At 43.6% G+C, this 19,285-nt stretch overlaps 1 protein-coding gene across 3 annotated transcripts in view; it reads right to left on the bottom strand.

The window, feature by feature from the left end:
- The window catches only part of dnajc10 (DnaJ (Hsp40) homolog, subfamily C, member 10), a 76,442-nt gene extending 57,416 nt beyond the window's left edge, over positions 1 to 19,026 (bottom strand). For 2 of the 3 annotated variants that reach the window (XM_041201368.1, XM_041201370.1), the window contains exons 1-2: positions 18,826 to 19,026; positions 5,176 to 5,561 (exon numbers count right to left, since the gene is read on the bottom strand). In XM_041201368.1, the coding sequence (XP_041057302.1) occupies positions 5,176 to 5,394 (219 nt within the window). In that variant the 5' untranslated portion in view covers positions 5,395 to 5,561; positions 18,826 to 19,026. Of the gene's footprint in view, positions 1 to 5,175; positions 5,577 to 18,825 lie in introns of all 3 variants that reach the window. The other variant, XM_041201369.1, reaches the window with a different exon arrangement.
- Positions 19,027 to 19,285: the final 259 nt, after the last annotated feature.

Raw genomic sequence — 19,285 nt, 5'->3', positions numbered from 1 at the left:
AATGAGAGGTGATCCTATAGTAAGATAATGAGGAGGTCAGACAAGGTAGATGCTGAGAGACTGTTTCCCCTTGTAGGGGAAATCTAGAACATGGCAGCATTGTTTAAAAATGAGTTTTCCATTTAAGACTTAGATGAGGAAGTAGTTCTTCTCTCAGGAGGGTCATTAGTCTTTGAAATTCTCTTCCATAGAGAACAATGGAGGCTCGGTCATTGACAGCACCTTCCAAATCGGAGACCTCTACCACGTAGAAGGACAAGGGGAGTAGGTGCATGGGAACACCACAACCTGCAAGTTCCACTCAAAGCCACATGCCATCCTGATACACCATCCCCTGACTTGGAACTATATCACTGTTCCTTCACTATTGCTGGTCAATATCCTGGAACTCCCTTCCTAACAGTCCTGCAGATGTACCTACACCACATGGACTGCAGCGATTCAAGAAGGTGGCTCACCACCACCTTCAAGGGCAATTAGGGGTGGGCAATAAATGCTGGCCTAGCCAGCAACACCATATCTTGTCAAGGAATATATTAAAAAAAGATACTCAAGGCTGAGTTAGACAGATTTTTGATCTACAAGGGGATCAAGGATTATGGGGCAGGCAGGAAAGTGGGATAAAAGGCCACAGTCAGATCAGCCATGATCTTATAGGATGGCGGAGCAAGCACGATGGGCTGAATGGCCTACTCATGCTCCTATTTCTTATGATTTTATGAAGAGGCTTCAAGGAGATATAAGCAGGTCAAGTGAGTAGGAAATAAGTTGGCACATGGATTATAGTGTGGGGAATTTTGAGGTTATTAGCTTTGGTAGTAAGAACAGGTCAGCACAATATTTCTTAAAATGATTGAAACTTGCAACTGTTGATGTTATGGGGAATTTGGGTACATTTGTACAAGAAACAGAGTTTGCATGCAGGTACAACAAGTAATTAGGAAGGAAAATATCTGTTGACCTTTATTGCAGGGTAATGCAGGATATTGGAGTATAAGGATAAGGGAGTCTTGCTACAATTGTACATGGCTTTGTTGAGATCACACCTGGAGTACTGTGCACAATTTTGGTTTCAATATCTAAGAAAGCGTACACTTGCATTGGAGATGGTACAGGAAAGCTTCACATAGATCGATTCCTGGGATAAGAAGGCTGTCCTATGATGAGATGCTGAGTAAATTGGACCTTTCTCTCTAGAGTTTAGAAGAATGAGAGGTGATCGCATTGAAAATTCTGAAGGGGCTTGACAAGTTCAAAACTGAGACATTGTTTCCCTGGTTGGGGTGTCTAGAAATCAGGGGCACAGTTTAAGAATAAAGCGGCCAATCAGTTAGGACTGAGATGAGGAGAAATTTCTTCAGAGGGTTGAGAGTCTTTGGTATTCTCTACCCCAGAGAGTTGTGGATGCTCCATCATTGAATATATTTAAGACTGAGATGGACACAGATTTTTAGTTCCCCAGGGAATCAAGGGATATGGGGAACAGACAGGAAAATGGAGTTGAAGCAGATGACCAGCCATGATTGTACTGGATGGTGGAGCAGGCTCAAAGGGTCATATGGTCTACTTCTGCTCCTATTTCTTATGAAAATATTGAGAGATGACTAATACACAATCCATAATTCTGAAGAAAAATGGGATGTCATCTCACCATTTTGTTAGGTTTAGTAGTGTTTATTACCATTATTTGTGCAAACCACAAAATGGTGGACCCGATAGTCAAACATGAATCGCACTCATGTTTAGGGCAACCAATCTTGCCCCAACATCAAGAATGCTTGTCTGGATGTCTGTAAAAGCAGAACAAACTCCCCAGTCTTTACTCATGTTGTTTTGGGGGAAAAAAAAAGTTCTTTTTCATACCTGCAGTAAGTATTTAATCCTCGGAATGGTGTTATGACCTCAAAAGGGTACATTACTTCTAGTACAATGCCTTTATTAGAACTGAATATAACATGGCTGCCTCTAGCCTGTGTCTCATGACAGAGGTCACATGATTGTGGTAAGCTAGGTAGGACCTTTAGTACATGATTGCATTTCAATCCCAAACATCCCCCTTTTCATAATGAACAAAAAAAATGTGTACTATCATGTGTAACTGAGTAACCCGTTACCCACTATACACCCACTGTTCTCCTGCATTAACAAACTGTTCACTATTCCCATCAGTCTCTGCACATGCATTGCATATATAGTTGTTAAATCGTGCAGATCTCTTCATGGTACGTGTGCATGTTGTCATTGGCTGTTCGTCTGGGTGACGTTCTCTCTCCGAGGAGTGTCATTCCCGTGGCACTTGTTGTTGCCTTGGTAGCTGTTGTTGTCATTCTCCTTCCATAGTTGGGGACCTGTAGATTACTGGGAGTGGTGGTCATTTTGTACTCTGGGGTCACACCAGCTGCACATCTTCCTGACTGGCCACCTGCAGTGAACGAACATTGTTCATATATGCCTGCAGTTGCACTGGTATATTGATTATTCATGTCCACCATATATGCTTGAGGTGACAACTGCTCTACACATGTCCCAGGAACCCCCCTGGGCTGATTCCTGTAGAAAGCATTGAAAGTTTGTACCCTGACTGGCTCTCCAATACTTAGCTCTGGTTTGGCAGTTTTGTCAAAGTGAAATTTGGCTTTCTGCCATCCCATCTTGAATTTTCCACTCACTTCTGGCTTCAGTAGCTTTTTTTGCTGTTGGAAGAATAGTTTGGGCGCAGCATGACATTTACCTTTGGACTAGACTACTTTCCACGTCTTTAGTCAAGGCTTCCTTTGTATATGTCTGTGCTAGGTTTGATTGATTTCTTGATGATTCCTTTGGTGATTTTCACTGTCCCCTCAGCCTTTCCCTTTGACTGGGCATAATGTAGAGTTGATGTATAGTGTTAAATTTCTCAATCCTTCATGAAGTGGTTGAATTCTTCACTCATGAACGGAGGGCAATTGTCGCTCATCACAATGTCTGGAATGCCGTACCAACTGAAGTGTGCTTTCAGACGTTTTACAATCTCACCAGTAGTCACTGAAGTTAGCTGGTCTAACCCCCAGTAGTCAGAGAAGTAGTCTATGGTGATAAGATAATCAGTTCCTGGTAGCTTCATCCATGGTCTGTCTGGGATGTCATGTGTCATCAGTGGCTCTCTAGCTTGCTTAGCTTGGTACTCGTTACAAGCACCACACTGGCTGATGTGGTCCTTAATTTCATTGCTCATGTTTGGTCAGTAGAGCACTTCCCTGGTCTTCCTTAGACTCGACTAAATTCTTTGATAGCTTGCATTTCTTCTCATCTCCTTAGGGATAATGACTATTTCTTTTGTACCAAATGCCATCTTGGGCTGTCAATTCATTTCTTTACATCCAATACACTCTTGTGACTATAGGTGTGTCCTTGATGCTCTCAGGTCACCCTTACATCACTACTTCTTGTAGCTCTTGGAGAGTTGTACCTTGTTGGGTAGCTTTCTTGATTTGAGCAAGGCGCTTGTCTGTCAGGTTCAATGTCTCTGCATAGTTAATGTCCAGAACATAGTCAATAGCCCAGAACATGTTGAGGGCTGCCTCACGTTGAATCTGGGAGATTTCACATTCTGTTGCAGCATCCTCAACTTTCTTTACAGGGACTGCTGCTCTTGACAGCATGTTAGTAATGTACATCCGTTTCCCATGCTGGTATATCATGCTCAGATAATATCGCTGTAAGTGAAGTAACATTCTTTATAGACGCTTTGGAGCATATAGTAGCGGTTTCAGGAAAATGCTTTGTCGGAGTCCACTGTTACTTTGCCCGTGATCATTCTGATCTTTTGGCCTGGAATTTCTATCAGCATATCGCAAAGCCTGATCTGTTCTGCCATACACATGCTTGAGCTGATGTTTTACAGCCTCTGTGCTTCTGCACACGTCTATCACTTTCTTGAGAGTAAGTTTCTCCTCTCTCAGTAAACTTGTTCTCACTGCAGGATCTCTTATGCCCAAGACAACATCAAGCCATCTAGGAGCTTTAGTACATGATTGCATTTCAATCCCAAACAAATAGCAATATACATCCTTGAGTTATATAACATATCTATCTTTTTAAACAGCTGCCAAAAAATAATTGCACAGAGTAATTCATTTGAGAATCCTATGAAAATTCCACTATTTTATGGTGTGGTAAAGCTACTTATCTCCAAGGGAAACATGTTCAGTTAAATCTGAAAACATCAAGGAATGTTAAATTGCTAATGCAAATAAATATTCATACAAAAAACTAATCCACAATTCTCATCAACAATACAATATTGTCATCTGATGCATGTGCTGATAAATAATTTTTCAAATCAAAGCCATTTTAGTGGAGCACCAGCTTTAAGTATGGCAAAGTTTCCATTCATCATTGGCTGTTGATTTTCATGGTATTCAACAATGAATACATTTAACACAGAAATGAGCAAGTGATTTGAGATATGCATGAAGATGTAGAACAATTGTGTAATACAATTCAAAACTGTTACTTATTCACAAAAGCATAGCAACATTTAGGGCTCTTGCATGTGTTTTGTGCAGGTATTGCAACAAAAGTATTGTATCTTCCTTGCCAAGCAAATAATCAGACAAATTGCACATATACCCTACCTCTTTATTGCACAAACCTCATTTGAAAATCCAATTTTGAATCAAGGAGGTAGATATTACTTTTTTCATTTAAAAATGTAATTAAATCACACCATCCAAATTCAAAATGCATAAAAAATGAAATTGGCCTCAGGCAAATAAGCCATCATCCTCCAATTTCTGCAAATATGCTGACAACAAGCATTCAAGACCAGGGAAGTGCTCTACTGGCCAAACAAGAGCAATGAAATTAAGGACCACATCACATCAGCCAGTGTGGTGCTTGTAACGAGTACCAAGCTAAGCAAGCTAGAGAGCCACTGATGACACATGACATCCCAAAAATGACTAGACTAATTTCATTAAATAGCTGAACTCCAAATTTACCAAAGGACATTAAAATCTAGAATCCACTACAGAGAGACAGATTTTTTGGGGGAGCTTCATATCCTGCATCAGACTGCTGTTTGATTTTGTGCAGAAAGGGCACTGCAAGTTTTTCTTTATTGCAAGTTTTAACAAGTACAGTATACCTGAAACGCTACATTTGAAAACATGAATCCAAAGTTATTTCACTTACCGGATTTTTATCAGGATGCATTGTGAGTGCAAGTTTCTTAAAGGCTTGCCTTATCTGTCGATTAGTTGCACTTTTTGGCAATCCAAGTAATTTATAGTAATCTTCATCAGTGCAAACTAGAACTGATACACACATTATAATAAAAAGACATAAAACTATTTTGTTTGAGGACTGTTTACGCTTGCAAGAAGCGGGAAAATCAAGATAAAAATGCTCCATTTGTAGAACAGAATTTCAATCAACTTTGAGTGTGTCCGTTGTATAATTATAGCACTGTGTGCATACAGTTAAATTGCCAGCATGGTTCTTGATCCTCATTTACAAGTATCCTTATTCTTGAGTCAATTTTCTGCTCCAGGTTTTCATGTTATCTTCCAAATAACAACCTGCAGATAAAAAAACTTCAGTATTCACTAAAATCACCCCCATTTTATGCAGAAAAAATAAAAACACAGAAGCAAAGCTCTTAGATCTTATGCAATAAGGTGGCTATGAGTTGTCTTATCTGTTCATAAAGGTTTGGAACTCAAACATGAAACTGAAACTGAAACCTCAGAACAGGTGTTTTAAGACATTCCCCATCTGCCTCTGCAAAATGATGGAAGGTGGGACATAATCCCAAGGATTAATTTTGCATTCAGGAAATAGCTGGTCTGATTTATTCCTTACTCCTCCCTTAGTATTCAGGCTGTTATCTTAACCAGTATTAGCACCCATTCCTTACTTTCCATCCCACTAGCCTCCATATTCAAAGGATCATTGTCCTCCATTTTGGCTATCTTCAGCCTGATGCCACCACCAAACACATCTTCCTCTCCCTTCCCCAGTCGAGCAATCTAAAGGGACCCACCGCAACGCCTTGGTCCACTCCTCAATCAACCTTAATACTTCGTCTCCTTCCCATGCACTCGCAGGAGGTATATACCTACCCTTTTAATCTCTTCTCTCCTCAGCATCCAAGGCACCAAACACTCCTTTTGGGTGAAGCAGCAATTTACTTGTACTTCTTTCAGTTTAGTATACTGTATTGCCTGTTCACAATGTGATCTCCTCTATGTGGGGAGACTAAACCCAGATTGGGTGACCACTTTGCAGAACACCTCTGCTCAATCAGCAAGCATGACCCGACCTTCCGGATGCTTATCGTTCTAATTCACCACCTTGCTCTCATGCTCACATTTCTGTCCTCAGCTTGCTGCAGTGTTCCAGTGAAGCTCAATGCCAGCTTGACTATTTATAAGACAATTTCTTATTTGTGTGTTTTTTATTTTATCTTTTAAAAATAAAGATAACATACATCTATGTAGTGCCTCTCTGATCATCAGGGCATCCCAAAGCACTTAAGACAACTGAAGTTTTGAAATCCAGTCATTGTTGTTTGCAGGTAAACACAGCAAGACCCACGAACTGCAATTAGATAAATGACCAAATGGTCTATTTTGGTGCTGTTGACTGAGGAATAAGGGTTGACTAGGACACTGGATAACTCCCTCTTACTCTTTTCAAATAGTGTCACAAGGTCTTTTACGTCAGTTAAGTAAACATATGGGGCTTTGATTTAATCTTTTGTCCTAAAGATGAAACCTCTGACTCTATGGCACGCTCTCAGCAATACAGTGAACTGTTAGACAAGATGAAATGCTTAAGACCTGGATTGAAGCTTGAAGCTATGCAGGAGCACCATTGCATGGTCAAAGCTGTTGTCAACTAGTCAAGCATTTTTACTTTAGAAACAATGGAATTACCTCTTAAATAGCATGAAATTCTCACTTTCTATCCATTATAGCTCAGAACAAACCTGCCAAACTGCACTCTCAGGGCCTACACCAGTTTGGTTGGGTGTGTCATGGACATTGCTGAAGTTAGTTTACTCAGCAAACAGGTATTTTGAAACTCAGTCCAACCACCTGTCAGCTTATCTGCTGATATCGACAACTAGGAGAATACATAACAGGAAAAACATACATAGTATTGCTTAAACTTATTAAGGACTGTATAAAAAGGGATATTAAACAAAATCTGCAGATTAACCTTAATCACAGACCTAAGGAAATTTGTGAAGACATGGGCCTGAATTTGGAGGGCGCGCGACAGGTCTGAAAACGGGCCGCCGCCTGCGATCAGCCCTCGACCGCGATTTCATGCTGGCTGGCCAATTAAGGCCCAACCAGCATGAAACGTGTCTTCCCAATGGTTGGGAAGGGCCGGGCGGGAGCATGTCAGCCGCTGGAGCCCAGGAGTGTTAGATTCTGAGTGCCAACGGTCAATGACGCTGGAACTGGCCAAGGGGGTGAGCCCCGGCTGCTTGGACTGAGTGCCTTGCGGCTCAAGGGCCACGACTTGGATGAGCCCTGCCAGGTGCTTCTCAGGTAGGGCTGGCCAGGCTGCAATGGCGCAGCAGTTAGAGAGTGGACTAATCCATGCTCCTCTGTTCTTTCAAGAGAAGATGACCCATAACGACACTGAAATGTTGTGGACAGGTGGAGGCCCCCCAAACCTCTTAATCCGAACCAGATTCAAGCACGACACCTTGGAGCTGGAGGGATGCCACGCACCTCGGTCATGGAGCTGCTGGGGTGTCAGATGAAGGTAAGCATGCAGTGCACAGGAGGTTAGAGTTTCAGGAGTTGCAAACATTCTTGTGTAGTCTTATCAATGACGGGGCCTCAAACCTAGAGTCCCCATTGATCTTTGAAAGACGATGGCACCATGATGCAGGTCATTGTCTCACCAGGGTGCCTGGCATGTGAAGTGACTGTGTGATGATTTAAACTAAATGGCACATTGTTGTTCTTCCTCAGATTCACCAGCACGCACTCAATCACAGGACCCCAAAGAGCCATTCCTGATGCCAGAGGACCGCCAGGCTTCACATGCACCTGTGTCACACCCGCTCTCTGAAGTGGACACCAGCACCTTGGTAGGCATTAGATCTTCGGCTAGAATGTCGGACTACAGCTGTGCGGGCACTTCACACTCACTTGAGGAGCAGGCAGAGGCAGAGAGCGCCCAAGGCAATGGTAGTAGGAGGGCTGCTGGAGGCCAAGATGATGCCAAGTTGAAGGCAGATGATGAGGCTCTGGAGTCATCCATTAGGCGACAGATGCTGGATGTCCAGTGGGATGTGAGGGAGGATCTGGCAGAGATCCATGAGGGTATGCATGCAATGGTCGAGTCCATGCAGAGCATCAGCACTGCGTTGACCCTTGTGGCTGAGCGCACTGCCTCCTCCATTAAGAGAGTGGCGACTCTCATGGAGACACAGCTCCAGAAATAGAATCAGGGGTTCCACTCGGACCTGCAAGCCCTCACACAGGCACTGAGCTCAGGTGGTCAGTGAGAGTGTGGGAGATGGATGAGGCACCCAGTATCCCAGCTAGGTGCCCGTCTATGAATGGTGAGCAGGGAGTTCCAGAGTGACTTCATGTTGGCACACATGCTTGTCGTCTCTGCGGGCTCCTCTCAGTACACACTGGATGACGGCAGCAGCTCCTCTGCCAGTGACCGTGGCATCTGATGAAGCCGTGGCACTGCCGCTCCTTCCCAGGTGAGGTCAGCACAGGCTCCACTGGCCAGAGGGCGACTGCCAAGGGAATCAAGGCCCACAAGACAGCAGAGTCAGCAATGCCAGTGCCAGCAAAGGGGAGGTGGGGGAGGCAGGTGCACAAAGAGATAGCACTCACAAATGTAAGTTTAAGGCACCATGAGCACAAGTTGGGCTGGTCATGGGTGATCTTCTGTTCTGCAATGTTTTGTTTGTTTATTGGTCTGGGAATGAAGACCAGAGAAAGTTATGTAAATTTGTTTAGATTGTCAAAATGAGATAAATTTTGTTTTTGCTGTAATGGCCGAAGCATGCTTCATCTTTTTATTCTTTTGATGCAGAGTGTGTCAGTACATAATGCTGGACATGAGTGGCTCTAAACTTTATTGCACAGGCACTGAGTGTTCTTTGGGTTCAAATGAAAGCGTCACTTCAGACATCCAGGATGGAGGCGGCAGCCCTGGCATGAGGTGGAAGCAGATCTTTGGCAGCCTAGCTGAAGAAGCGTTGGATCAAAGCGTGTCTGGTGTCCCTGCCTCCCTAAAGGATAAAGAGGTCTGCCTCCACACACTCAGCATTCTCTTCACTGCGCTCCTTTTCTGACTCACCACTGGATTCATCCTCTGTGGCCTGTGGAGCTGTGTCAAGATCCTCTTACTCCAGTGGGTCCCCTGTTGCCAGTGCCAGATTGTGGAGAGTGCAGCATGCAAACAATATCAGTGACACCTGCTCTGGGGAGTATTGTAGCGCTCCTCTTGAATGATCCAAGCATCAGAAGCGCATCTTCAGAAGACCTATGGTCCTCTCTATCACTGCCCTTGCGGAGGCATGACTTCTATAATAACACTGCTCTGCCTCTGTTCTTGGGTGGCGGAGAGGCATCAGCCACCTTTTCAAAGTATAGCCCTCGTCACCCAGCAGCCATCCATCCAGTCAGGCTGGAACATTGAATGGCCTCAACACCTGGGAGTATCTGAGGATATAAGCGTCATGGGAGATGTCAGGGTACCGTGTGCAGACTTGCAAAATCTGTGCCCTGTGGTTACACACTATGTGGACGTTCATAGAGTGGAATCCCCTTCTGTTGACGAATGCACGGGGCTGACCTGCTGGCACCTTAATGGACACATGTGTGCAGTTGATTGCAACCTGGATGTGGGGGAACCCAGTAACTGCTGCAAAGCCTCTGGCTCGCTCAGCCTGGCTAGCCTATGGAAGTGAATAAATGTCATTACCCGCCTGAACATAGCTTCTGTCACCAGCTTGACGCAACTGTGGATAGCTGATTGGGACACTCCACAATGATCCCTCACTTGCCCCTGGAAAAAGAGCCAGAGGCATAAACTGTGACCTTCAGAGGCACTGGCAAGCAGTTTCCACCCAGACAGTTGGAGGTGATCTCAGGCCCAATCATCTGACAAATGGAGGTCACAGTCTCCCTGGAGGGGTGGAGCCTCCTTCGACATTGCACCTTGGACATATTGAGGTAGCTGCATCGCCGCCTGCAAACCATGGCAGCAGGATAGTGGCGTTTTCTGCAGACCCTTCCGCCTTGGACTACCTGCTGGCCCTGTGCCCCTTGACCTGTGGGATGAGAGGCACCGGCACACTTCCCTGGAAGCTGCATTAGGATACCTGGCCTCCCCTCCCCTCTGCCCTCTCTTCCTTCTCAGAAAGAGGTGCCTCCAGCGGAGCCACAATCCCCATTACCAGGGTTACAGAAGGCAGACTGATATTTGATAACTGATGTGTGCCTTTCCGAAAGGACAGGCCTGATACTGCATCTTTATGTCCTTTGAATGTGTAAAGATGTTGGCATGTGGAATCTGGAAAGGTCCACACAGTCAAAATCCTCTGGGGGCCTTGGAGGCACCAAAGGTGTCCTAAAATTAAGCCTGGAAATGCAAAGAATAAAGCCCCAAACAGATGAAGCTAACAAGTACCAATAAACAACCAGCTGCAAACATCTCCAAAACATCTCACTACTCACACTGGAAATGCTGCTGACCCTTTTTATCCTGCCCTTAGATGAGGTTTTGCAAAATGTGGGCTACCAGCCTGCCTATGCGATGAGAGCAAAATCACACAGGCAAGGTAAAATCAGGTTCACTTGGGTTTTTAATGCCTTTTCATTGATGGTGGGCAGCTCTGACACCCGCATGCACCTACCGATCTGAAGATTGCAGGCACGCGGGATGACATCGGGACACTCACCCGATGTCTTTTCATGCTATTTTACGCCCGATTGGGTCAGATGCATGCCCGCCCGTATGGCATAAAATTCTGCCCATGTTTGCAGCTGCCAACCAGAGACCATACTATTCAGCGATGTCACTAAGTTTACTGAGCATCTGTTCAAATAATCAGAAAAACATAAGAAGAACGGTAGCCAGCAAGAAAGAGCGACTCCGTCAAACATCAGATGAGAGGTACTGTCTACATGGTCATACACCTACACCCAGCTGCCTAAGGTCAAGGAAGAGCTTCATGAACAGTGTTGTTCCATTACAATTAACCCCACCTGAAGCCCACATCGCCTTGTGGAAAGACCGGCTCGCCAATCTCAAACTACCCCCAGCGATGGAAATTCTACCAGATGAAAGCCTTCCCCCAGGAGCTAGTTGCAACTGGGCAACCTGGAAGTGCCTAAACAAACTTAGGACTGGTGTAGGTCGTTCAAAGGTGTCACTAAGCAAATGGGGATATACAACCAGCCGGACAACTTGTGAATGTGGAACTATGCAACATCTCCTGCAATGCCTATCGCTAGAGGAACCCTGCACTGTTGCAGATCTTGCCGAATTCAACAACAAGGCGCAAAAACGCGTCCTGTTCTGGCTGGGCTATGTACAGACTGTCCATGGACATGATAAGAAGAATCAGAAAAATAACTAAACATTATGTTTTAATATTGGGCAAAATTGTTTCTTTTCAGATACTCTATTCATTATCTCAAATAAGTTCCACAAAATCTACTATTTGTGAACATTTAAACTCTTAAAGATACTTTCTCCAGATAAAGCCTAAATTTGGAAGGATAAATTCCAGCTCAGTGTTTTTTTGGATTAAGTGCACATACTACATTTTGAAAATGTCTCCTGCCAACACTTTAATAAAGCTTTAGTGAAACATGCAACCCAGGTTGTCAAATTAAATTGTATATGCAAACTTGACTGGCAACTCATGCTGCATTTTTATCAATGGCTTGCTGCCAAAGGCAGCTGGATTTTGGTGGCAAATGGAGGAACACCTCCAGTTCGCCCTGAAATGTTAACTGTTTCCATCTGCACAAATGACCTGTTCAGTGTTTTCTAGTACTTCTTACTTTTATTTCAAGTTTCCAATATCCCATTGTGTGTTGCTTTTGTGTGATTATATGGAGTGAATTCCTTTTTTTGGATGCCTGCAGATCCAGTACTATCCCCAACAACATTCAGGCAGGAATGATTTACAGGGCGGTGGGGGGGGGGGGGGGGCCGGTTGCCAGGCAGTTTGGCTTTCAGTTATCTGCAAGTACCTTCCCCAACCATTGGAGAGGAACTGAAGTGTTGACTCTTGTGTAGTGCTCCTGCCATGATCTTGGGGTTCAAGTTCAATCCAGAACTTCAGAAAATCAACTTTAAAAACGGCACTAGCTTTTAAGTTGTTCTACCAGCTGTTGAAGCCACCGTATATTATAAAATATGCAGTTTCTACTAGGATCTGAGTCTGTATTGCAGGATCGATTCTAAAAACAATCCTGATTTGCAGTTAAACTCTAACATTAAACACACCGGCCCGTAACGTACAAGCTCCTGTGCGTTGGATTTGGGGGGTATCCCAAAGATGTGCTGGGGAATGCCTCCAGGAAGTTCCCAGGTAAGTGTTTGCATGGCAATTGCCCAGAAGTGCACACTTCCTCTGGGCAACTCCACTGCGCATCATCCAAAAACATGGTTTAAAATCACTAACTTCAGATGATTCCATCAGGATAACACCAATTATTTAGAAAAAGTTAGAAGAGTTAAAACCTCGTCTAACTTCTGAGACCCAGACCAACCCCATGGTCTCCCCCAATCTCCAACACCTCCCAACCCCCGAGGCCAACCAATACACCGATCCGCCTCACCACATCTCTCTCCCCGCTACCCCCCCCCCCGGCCCCAGCCCCAACCAAAGCATGGACCTCCAACTGGCAAACCATGCCCAACCCCCGGACCTCTGACCAACTCTCCCACATAGCTCAGACCAACGACCCCCGACCTCATGGGCCTCAGACCAATGACCCCCCCCCTACCACAGATAATGATGATGTTGAACCCATACTGCTCAGCAAATGCCTTCAATTCTCTGAAAGTGAATTGGGTTCCATGTTCACATATTATTCTTTCAGGAATTTGCTCATGAAATAGAACTGTTGAGATGGTTGTTGTAGCTCAAATCTTTCACCTTTCTGATAAAAGGGAACTTTGAGTAGTAGTCTGCTATTTTGAGATACCAGTCTTGATGGTGTGTGAATAAATAAAAATCGGCTCCCACAATTTGCCATGTCTGGAGTGGTACTTGAATAATTATCATTTCTTATTTCTGTTGTGTATTCTTATACTTCAGGCTTACACTGCATGTTGACATCATTCTTTCGATACCTTCATAGATGCTTATCCTGTACACACCCAATCTGATTCTCTAATCTCTGCATCATTTTGGGTATGATTATTCTGTAGCTGGCTAACAGAACACCATCTTCTAGTGAGATCTCATCTCTGATAGACCAACCCGGCAGTATTGTCAGTTGCATTTACTGTATCTGTCCTGGAACATTTACTGAGAGAGCAGCTGTAACTCTTTTGCCTTTACTGATCTCATCAGTAATTTGATTGAGAGTTCTGAAAGCATTACATTCTCTCGGTGCTGGATTTTTACACCTAGATCTTTTACCTCATGTTTCTTCTATGGCAACAATTGAGATAAGGCATCTGTCAGCACCATCTCTCTTCCTGTTTTATATTTCAGTGTGAAATCAAAACTCTGAAGCCTGAAGGATAACCTCTGCAGCCTTGCTGGTGCTCTACACAATTTTTTCTTGTAGATCTGTTCCAGTGGACAATGATCACACTCCACTATGAACTTGCTCCATAAAGATATGTATGGAATTTCTCACATCCACACACGACTTCCAAAGCTCTCTTTTTATGTTGATATATCTGGTCTCAGCTGAAGTTAGAGCTTTGGATGTGAATGCTATCGGTTTTCCATCTTGTACCAGGGCTGCTCTCAGTTTTTGTTGTAGAAACATCTACTTGCAGCATGACAGGTTTCTTTCTATTGTAAGGGGACAGACTTATCTCCTTCATACTGCTTCCGTATTTTGCCGAAACTCCTTTCATGTGAATCTGAGCACTGGTACTCAACATCCCCTCTTATCAGCTCTCGAAGATTTGTGATCTCACACGTGAGGTATGAAAGAACTCAAGTACTGGGTCAAGCCAAGGAAACTTCTCAGCTTTTTCTTGTTTCTTTGAGCTTCCATCTTAGAGATAATTTCGACTTTTTCAGGATTTGGCTTGCCTCCTTCAGGTGTATTACCATTCTGAAGAACTGGCATTCTGTCACTGTCACAATGCATCCGCCTCAGATTAAATTGGCCCCAGCTTTCCTGGTTCTCTCAATGGCTTCGTGTAGGTGGTAGTCATGATAGTTTTCATCTACACCATACATCTGGATATCATCAACTATGCTGGCTGCTCTTTTACAGCTTCGATGTCTCATCTACTTTCTGCTGGAACACATCCTGGCTCGCTTTTAAGGCCAAAAGATGGACACAGGAATTTGTACCATCCAAAGGGTGTGTTGAATGTTGTCAACAGTGAAGATTCCTCATCAAGCTTTTTGTTTTTATTTAAGTTCCAGAAGCCATTTCTGGCATTATGCTTGCTGAAACTTTTTGCCCCATCTAGTACTGGTGTGATATCTTCCAGGGTTGGTATAGGGTAGTGATTTCTCTTTGTTGTTTGATTAAGAACTTTGAGATCCAGCCAAATTCATAGCTGTCTCAGCATGATGGAATGTACCCAATCTGTGATTCTGGCGATCACTTTCTTTTCTTCCATCTCTTGGTGCTCTCTTTCAAGCTTTTCTTTTAGTTGCATTGGTACCTTACGTGGGATGAATCATTGGTTTCAATGCTGAATCAATAGTGATGTGAAACACAAAAATCTTCAAAACATCTAACCATCTCATCAAAATACTCTGGATACATTTGGACCAGATCTTTCTTGCTTCTGATCGGAGGGCACTTTTCAATGGGTGTACTACCTTCAACCCTCAGTGCTCTTTCCTTCACCTCATGGTTTACTGAGATAAGTTGCAGCTCTTCACAACCGCTCAACCCCAGAAAAGCAGGACCATCTGTTTCCATGACATACGAAATAGGAGCAGAAGTAGGCCACTTGACCCCTCGAGCCTGCTCTACCATTCAATAAGATCATGGCTGATAAAAACACACACACCTTAAACCAGCTTATATTTCAACTCTTTCTTGGACTCAAACTCAAGTTCTGTCGAAGGGTCATGAGCACTCGAAACGTCAACTCTTTTCTTCTCCGCCGATGCTGCCAGACCTGCTGAGTTTTTCCAGGTAATTCTGTTTTTGTTTAAGATCATGGCTGATCTGTTTATTCCCATATACCTCTGATAACCTTTGATTCCCTTGCCTAGCAAGAATCTATCCACCTCTGTCTTAAAAATAATCAATGGCCCCACCTCCATCACCTTCGAGAGGCAGAGAGTTCCAAAGTCACACAAACCTCAGAAAAAAATTCTCCTAATCTGTCCTAAAAGGATAACCCCTAAGTTAAAAGCAGTACCTCCTAGTTCTGGACTCATCCACAAGAGGTACCATCTTTTCCATGTTCATCTTGTCAATACTGTTCAGGATCTTATATACTTCAATCAAGTCACCCCTCACTCTTCTAAACTCCAATGGAAACAAGCCCAGTCTGTCTAAACCTTCCTCATAAGACAACCCACTCATTCCAAGTATTAATCTAGTAAACCTCCTCTCAACCACCTCCAACACATTTACATCCTTCCCTAAATAAGGAGGCCAAAATTGCACACAGTATTCGAGATGTGGTCTCACCAATGCCAATGTTCAATTCCTCTCATAATAAAGGGTAGCATTCCATTAGCCTTAATTACTTGCTGTACCTGAATTCTAACATTTTGTGACTCATGCATAACACCTAGATCCCTCTACACCTCGAAATTCAGCAGCCGTTCTATGTTTAAGTAATGCTCTGCTTTTTTATTCTTTGTGGAACAACTCCACATTTTCCTACACTATACTCCATCTGTCAGATTTTTGGCCATTCGCTCAGCCTATATCCGTCTGTAACCTCCTTATGTTCTCTTCACAACATGCTTTTCTACCTACCTCTGACATAGAACATGTAGTTATCAGTGATACACAGAGAAAGGAAAAGATGTTTTGGGTTGTTCCTAGCTGTTGAATCTCAGGTCCCCTGTATGTCGTTAGCATTACCTTGCTTGGGTTCAAAGCATCTTTCCTTGAGTGAACATTTTCTTTCAAATTTTCAGAAAAGATTTTCTGATATAGTCTGAGCAGGAGTCTGTGCTCTGAAATCAAGCTGCAGATTTAGGTTTGTGGGCTTATTTCTCATCCTCTTCCAGGTCTGAATGGTTGTGTGGATTTCTTTTCTCTGGGAATTGTCGAATCCAGATATTTCATACAGTTATGGTATCTATATTGATTACGTCCTCAAACTCATCGCCATCTTCCAGGGTATGGATGTTTTGGTTTCTTTTCCATTCACCCTGTTCCTCTGCCTCTGGTAACTCTTCTACCATTGTTTTTTGTTCTGCATATCTTTTCCCAGTGAATGGGCTTTTCAAAAGCTCTGCAATTTGGTCCATATGGGAGACATTTCCTTCTGTCTGTGAATTCATGTGGTCGTCCACAGATCTCACACACATTTCTCTGTCTGGTGTGCATTCGTTTGTTATTATTCCACTGTATCAGCCCTCTTGCCTTTCTCTTGACTTAACTGAAGGCTAGCCATTTGGGTAGTCAGTGTCTTCATCTGTCTACTCATGACTTTGTGCACTCTGGCGTTGTCAACAACCTGCGATATTGTGAGTTCGTCCTGTCCTATCAGCTTTTTGTACGTCAGGTTGGGCAGAGCCTCAGATGAACTGATCTATTAGCCTTTCATCTGTTTCCTTGTATTTACATTTCCCAATCTTGTTAAGAAATTGTCAATAGGCTCACCTGGTTCCTGCTTCAAGTTCTAAATTCATATCGGTGGGTCTGATAGCTTGACTTTGGATAGAGATGTATGCTGAATTTCTCAAAACTTTTGTCTGGGTTTTCACTGTCATTCTCACTCAGTCATTAAACAAATTTAATCCTTGCTCTCCTGTCCACAAAAGGATGTAGCACACCCTTTCCTCTTCATCAGTATCTTATAGGAAACTACTGAATGTCAATTTACATTTTTTGCTTAAACTTCTCAAATGCTTCATGACATCAACCGCCTCCCAATTCATCCTGGGCTGGAGCTGTGCATTCATTTCTGTAGTGGTGGCCATTTCATTTTTGCACAATTCAATCGCTTTTCTCCTCTGTGACACTAATTCGGGTTGATTTTTCTTATTTTTTTTTACTCACAGACACCTGATGCCAGTATATTATGACTTGTGGTTCCCAGAAGTTTGAAATAATAGACATAAAATGCTGAAGCTTTCTTTGAATTTATTTCACAGGGCACACCATATGCTACAGACTGGTACACTGTTGCTCAGCACCAGACTGTTGTGCAGTAGTAAGTAATATGGCATTCTGGATATACATACACTAAACAAAAGAGATGCTAACTCTTTAAGAATAATATAGCAAATAAATGTTTTGGGAGTCATATTCTGTGACTATGCCTATTCTACATGACAACTGCAAATCAGTAGCCTTATAGATGTCACATTTATTTCACCACGCATCAGCTGACAGCAGTTTGACTTCAGTTATCTCTCAAGAATAAATGAGCAGCTAACCAGGTGGTTTTGGAATCAGTGCAGTCCTGTCCACAACAGCATTATAAATATTATCAAAAAGACTTCTTACTAATAACAGGCTAAACAGCTAAGAAAGGTTACTGGCTACTGTAGAGTATATCTGTCACTTGAAACCAAAATGAGTGAATGATCTACTTGTAACATAGGGACTTGTATCAATGCAGAGGGGCAAGTTTTCTTAATGCAAATACAGAAAAGTCTAACATTTTAAAAAATTTCAAAAATATCTAACATCTCAAGGGTTAATTTTTCAGGTGCAGGGCCTGTGTCCAAATTAAATTGGAAGAAAAGCAAGCCTCTTTTTCAGTTTCAAGTGACAGGTGTATTATTGTAAAAAGCAGCAATTAATGAGTTAATGGCTTGTAAACAGATCAAGTGTCTAGCAACAACATCTGGCTACAGAGAAGGAAGTTGAAATTAGTTTGTTGAGGGAGTTCAGAAACAGTATGTTATCTTCCTCTCAGGCACTGTTGCAGCTTCAGGTCTGAACAATAACTTCAGCAATGTCAAATCTGAACCATCTCCTCACTTTCCCACTTTATTCCAATCCATTTCTTAAGATTTTAACTCCAACTTTGTTGCTCTATTTCTTTTTCACTACCTGGGAAAACAAAATCTTTTGTACATTCAACCATTTCTCAAACTGTTGGCAGGCTATTGGGCACATTAATCTCCATCAACATTCCTTATCTGGACCTTCCCGTTGCCCCCTTTTTACCTCCAGCCGTCAAAATAGTTTTCACAGGTAGGTTTCCCCCTAACCCCTTTCAACCGACTTTTCCCTCTTCAAATGCTGGTGCTGGCCGCTGTTTATTCCCCACGTTCTCGTCTTGTTTCAGGAAAGGCCCGGAGCTGTTCCCCGGTCCTGGACTGTGCTCCGGGTGAACCGGCTCTCATCAGGACCACCAAATCCCCCTCCCAGCCAGTAAGAGGAGGCGAACCCCCGCACCGCGGGCCCGGAGAGAGCGGACAGACAGTGATCAAAGGCGCACAAATAAAACAGACGGACAGGAAAGGAGCAGCGAAGACTCACTCACCAACCGGCCGGTCTACTTCCACCTCGGATCGCGTTTCAACCACAACTCGGCTGCTCCGGACTCATCTACCCGACGCACTCGAAACCGCCGCCAGACTCCACCCCCTGCCCGGACCGGACCCATTTCCAGGATACGCAGACAATGGGCCAGTGACACAAGAGGGCCATTGAGCGCCACGTGGTGGCGGCCGGGGAAGCTCCAGCCAATGGGAGAGCGCCAGCCCTGCAATCAGCAGAACTACCTTCCCCATTCCCATAATGAGCAAATCCCTGGCAACGGTCAGGAACAATGCATACATGACACATCACACTGTAGCTACTCAAGGAAGTTTAAAGGCGTATTTGAACTTGGGGCCCTTGGATGCACTGAAAGAATGGTCCCATAACTGGAAAATGAATTTCACTGCATCAAAATGCCACACACGTGCATGCAAAAAGACACAAACAGCGTAGGATCTTCA

Source organism: Carcharodon carcharias, chromosome 12 (genome assembly GCF_017639515.1).
Source record: "Carcharodon carcharias isolate sCarCar2 chromosome 12, sCarCar2.pri, whole genome shotgun sequence".
In the NCBI taxonomy this organism is placed as follows: Eukaryota; Metazoa; Chordata; class Chondrichthyes; order Lamniformes; family Lamnidae; genus Carcharodon; species Carcharodon carcharias.
This window is presented reverse-complemented; position numbering and strand designations above follow the sequence as displayed.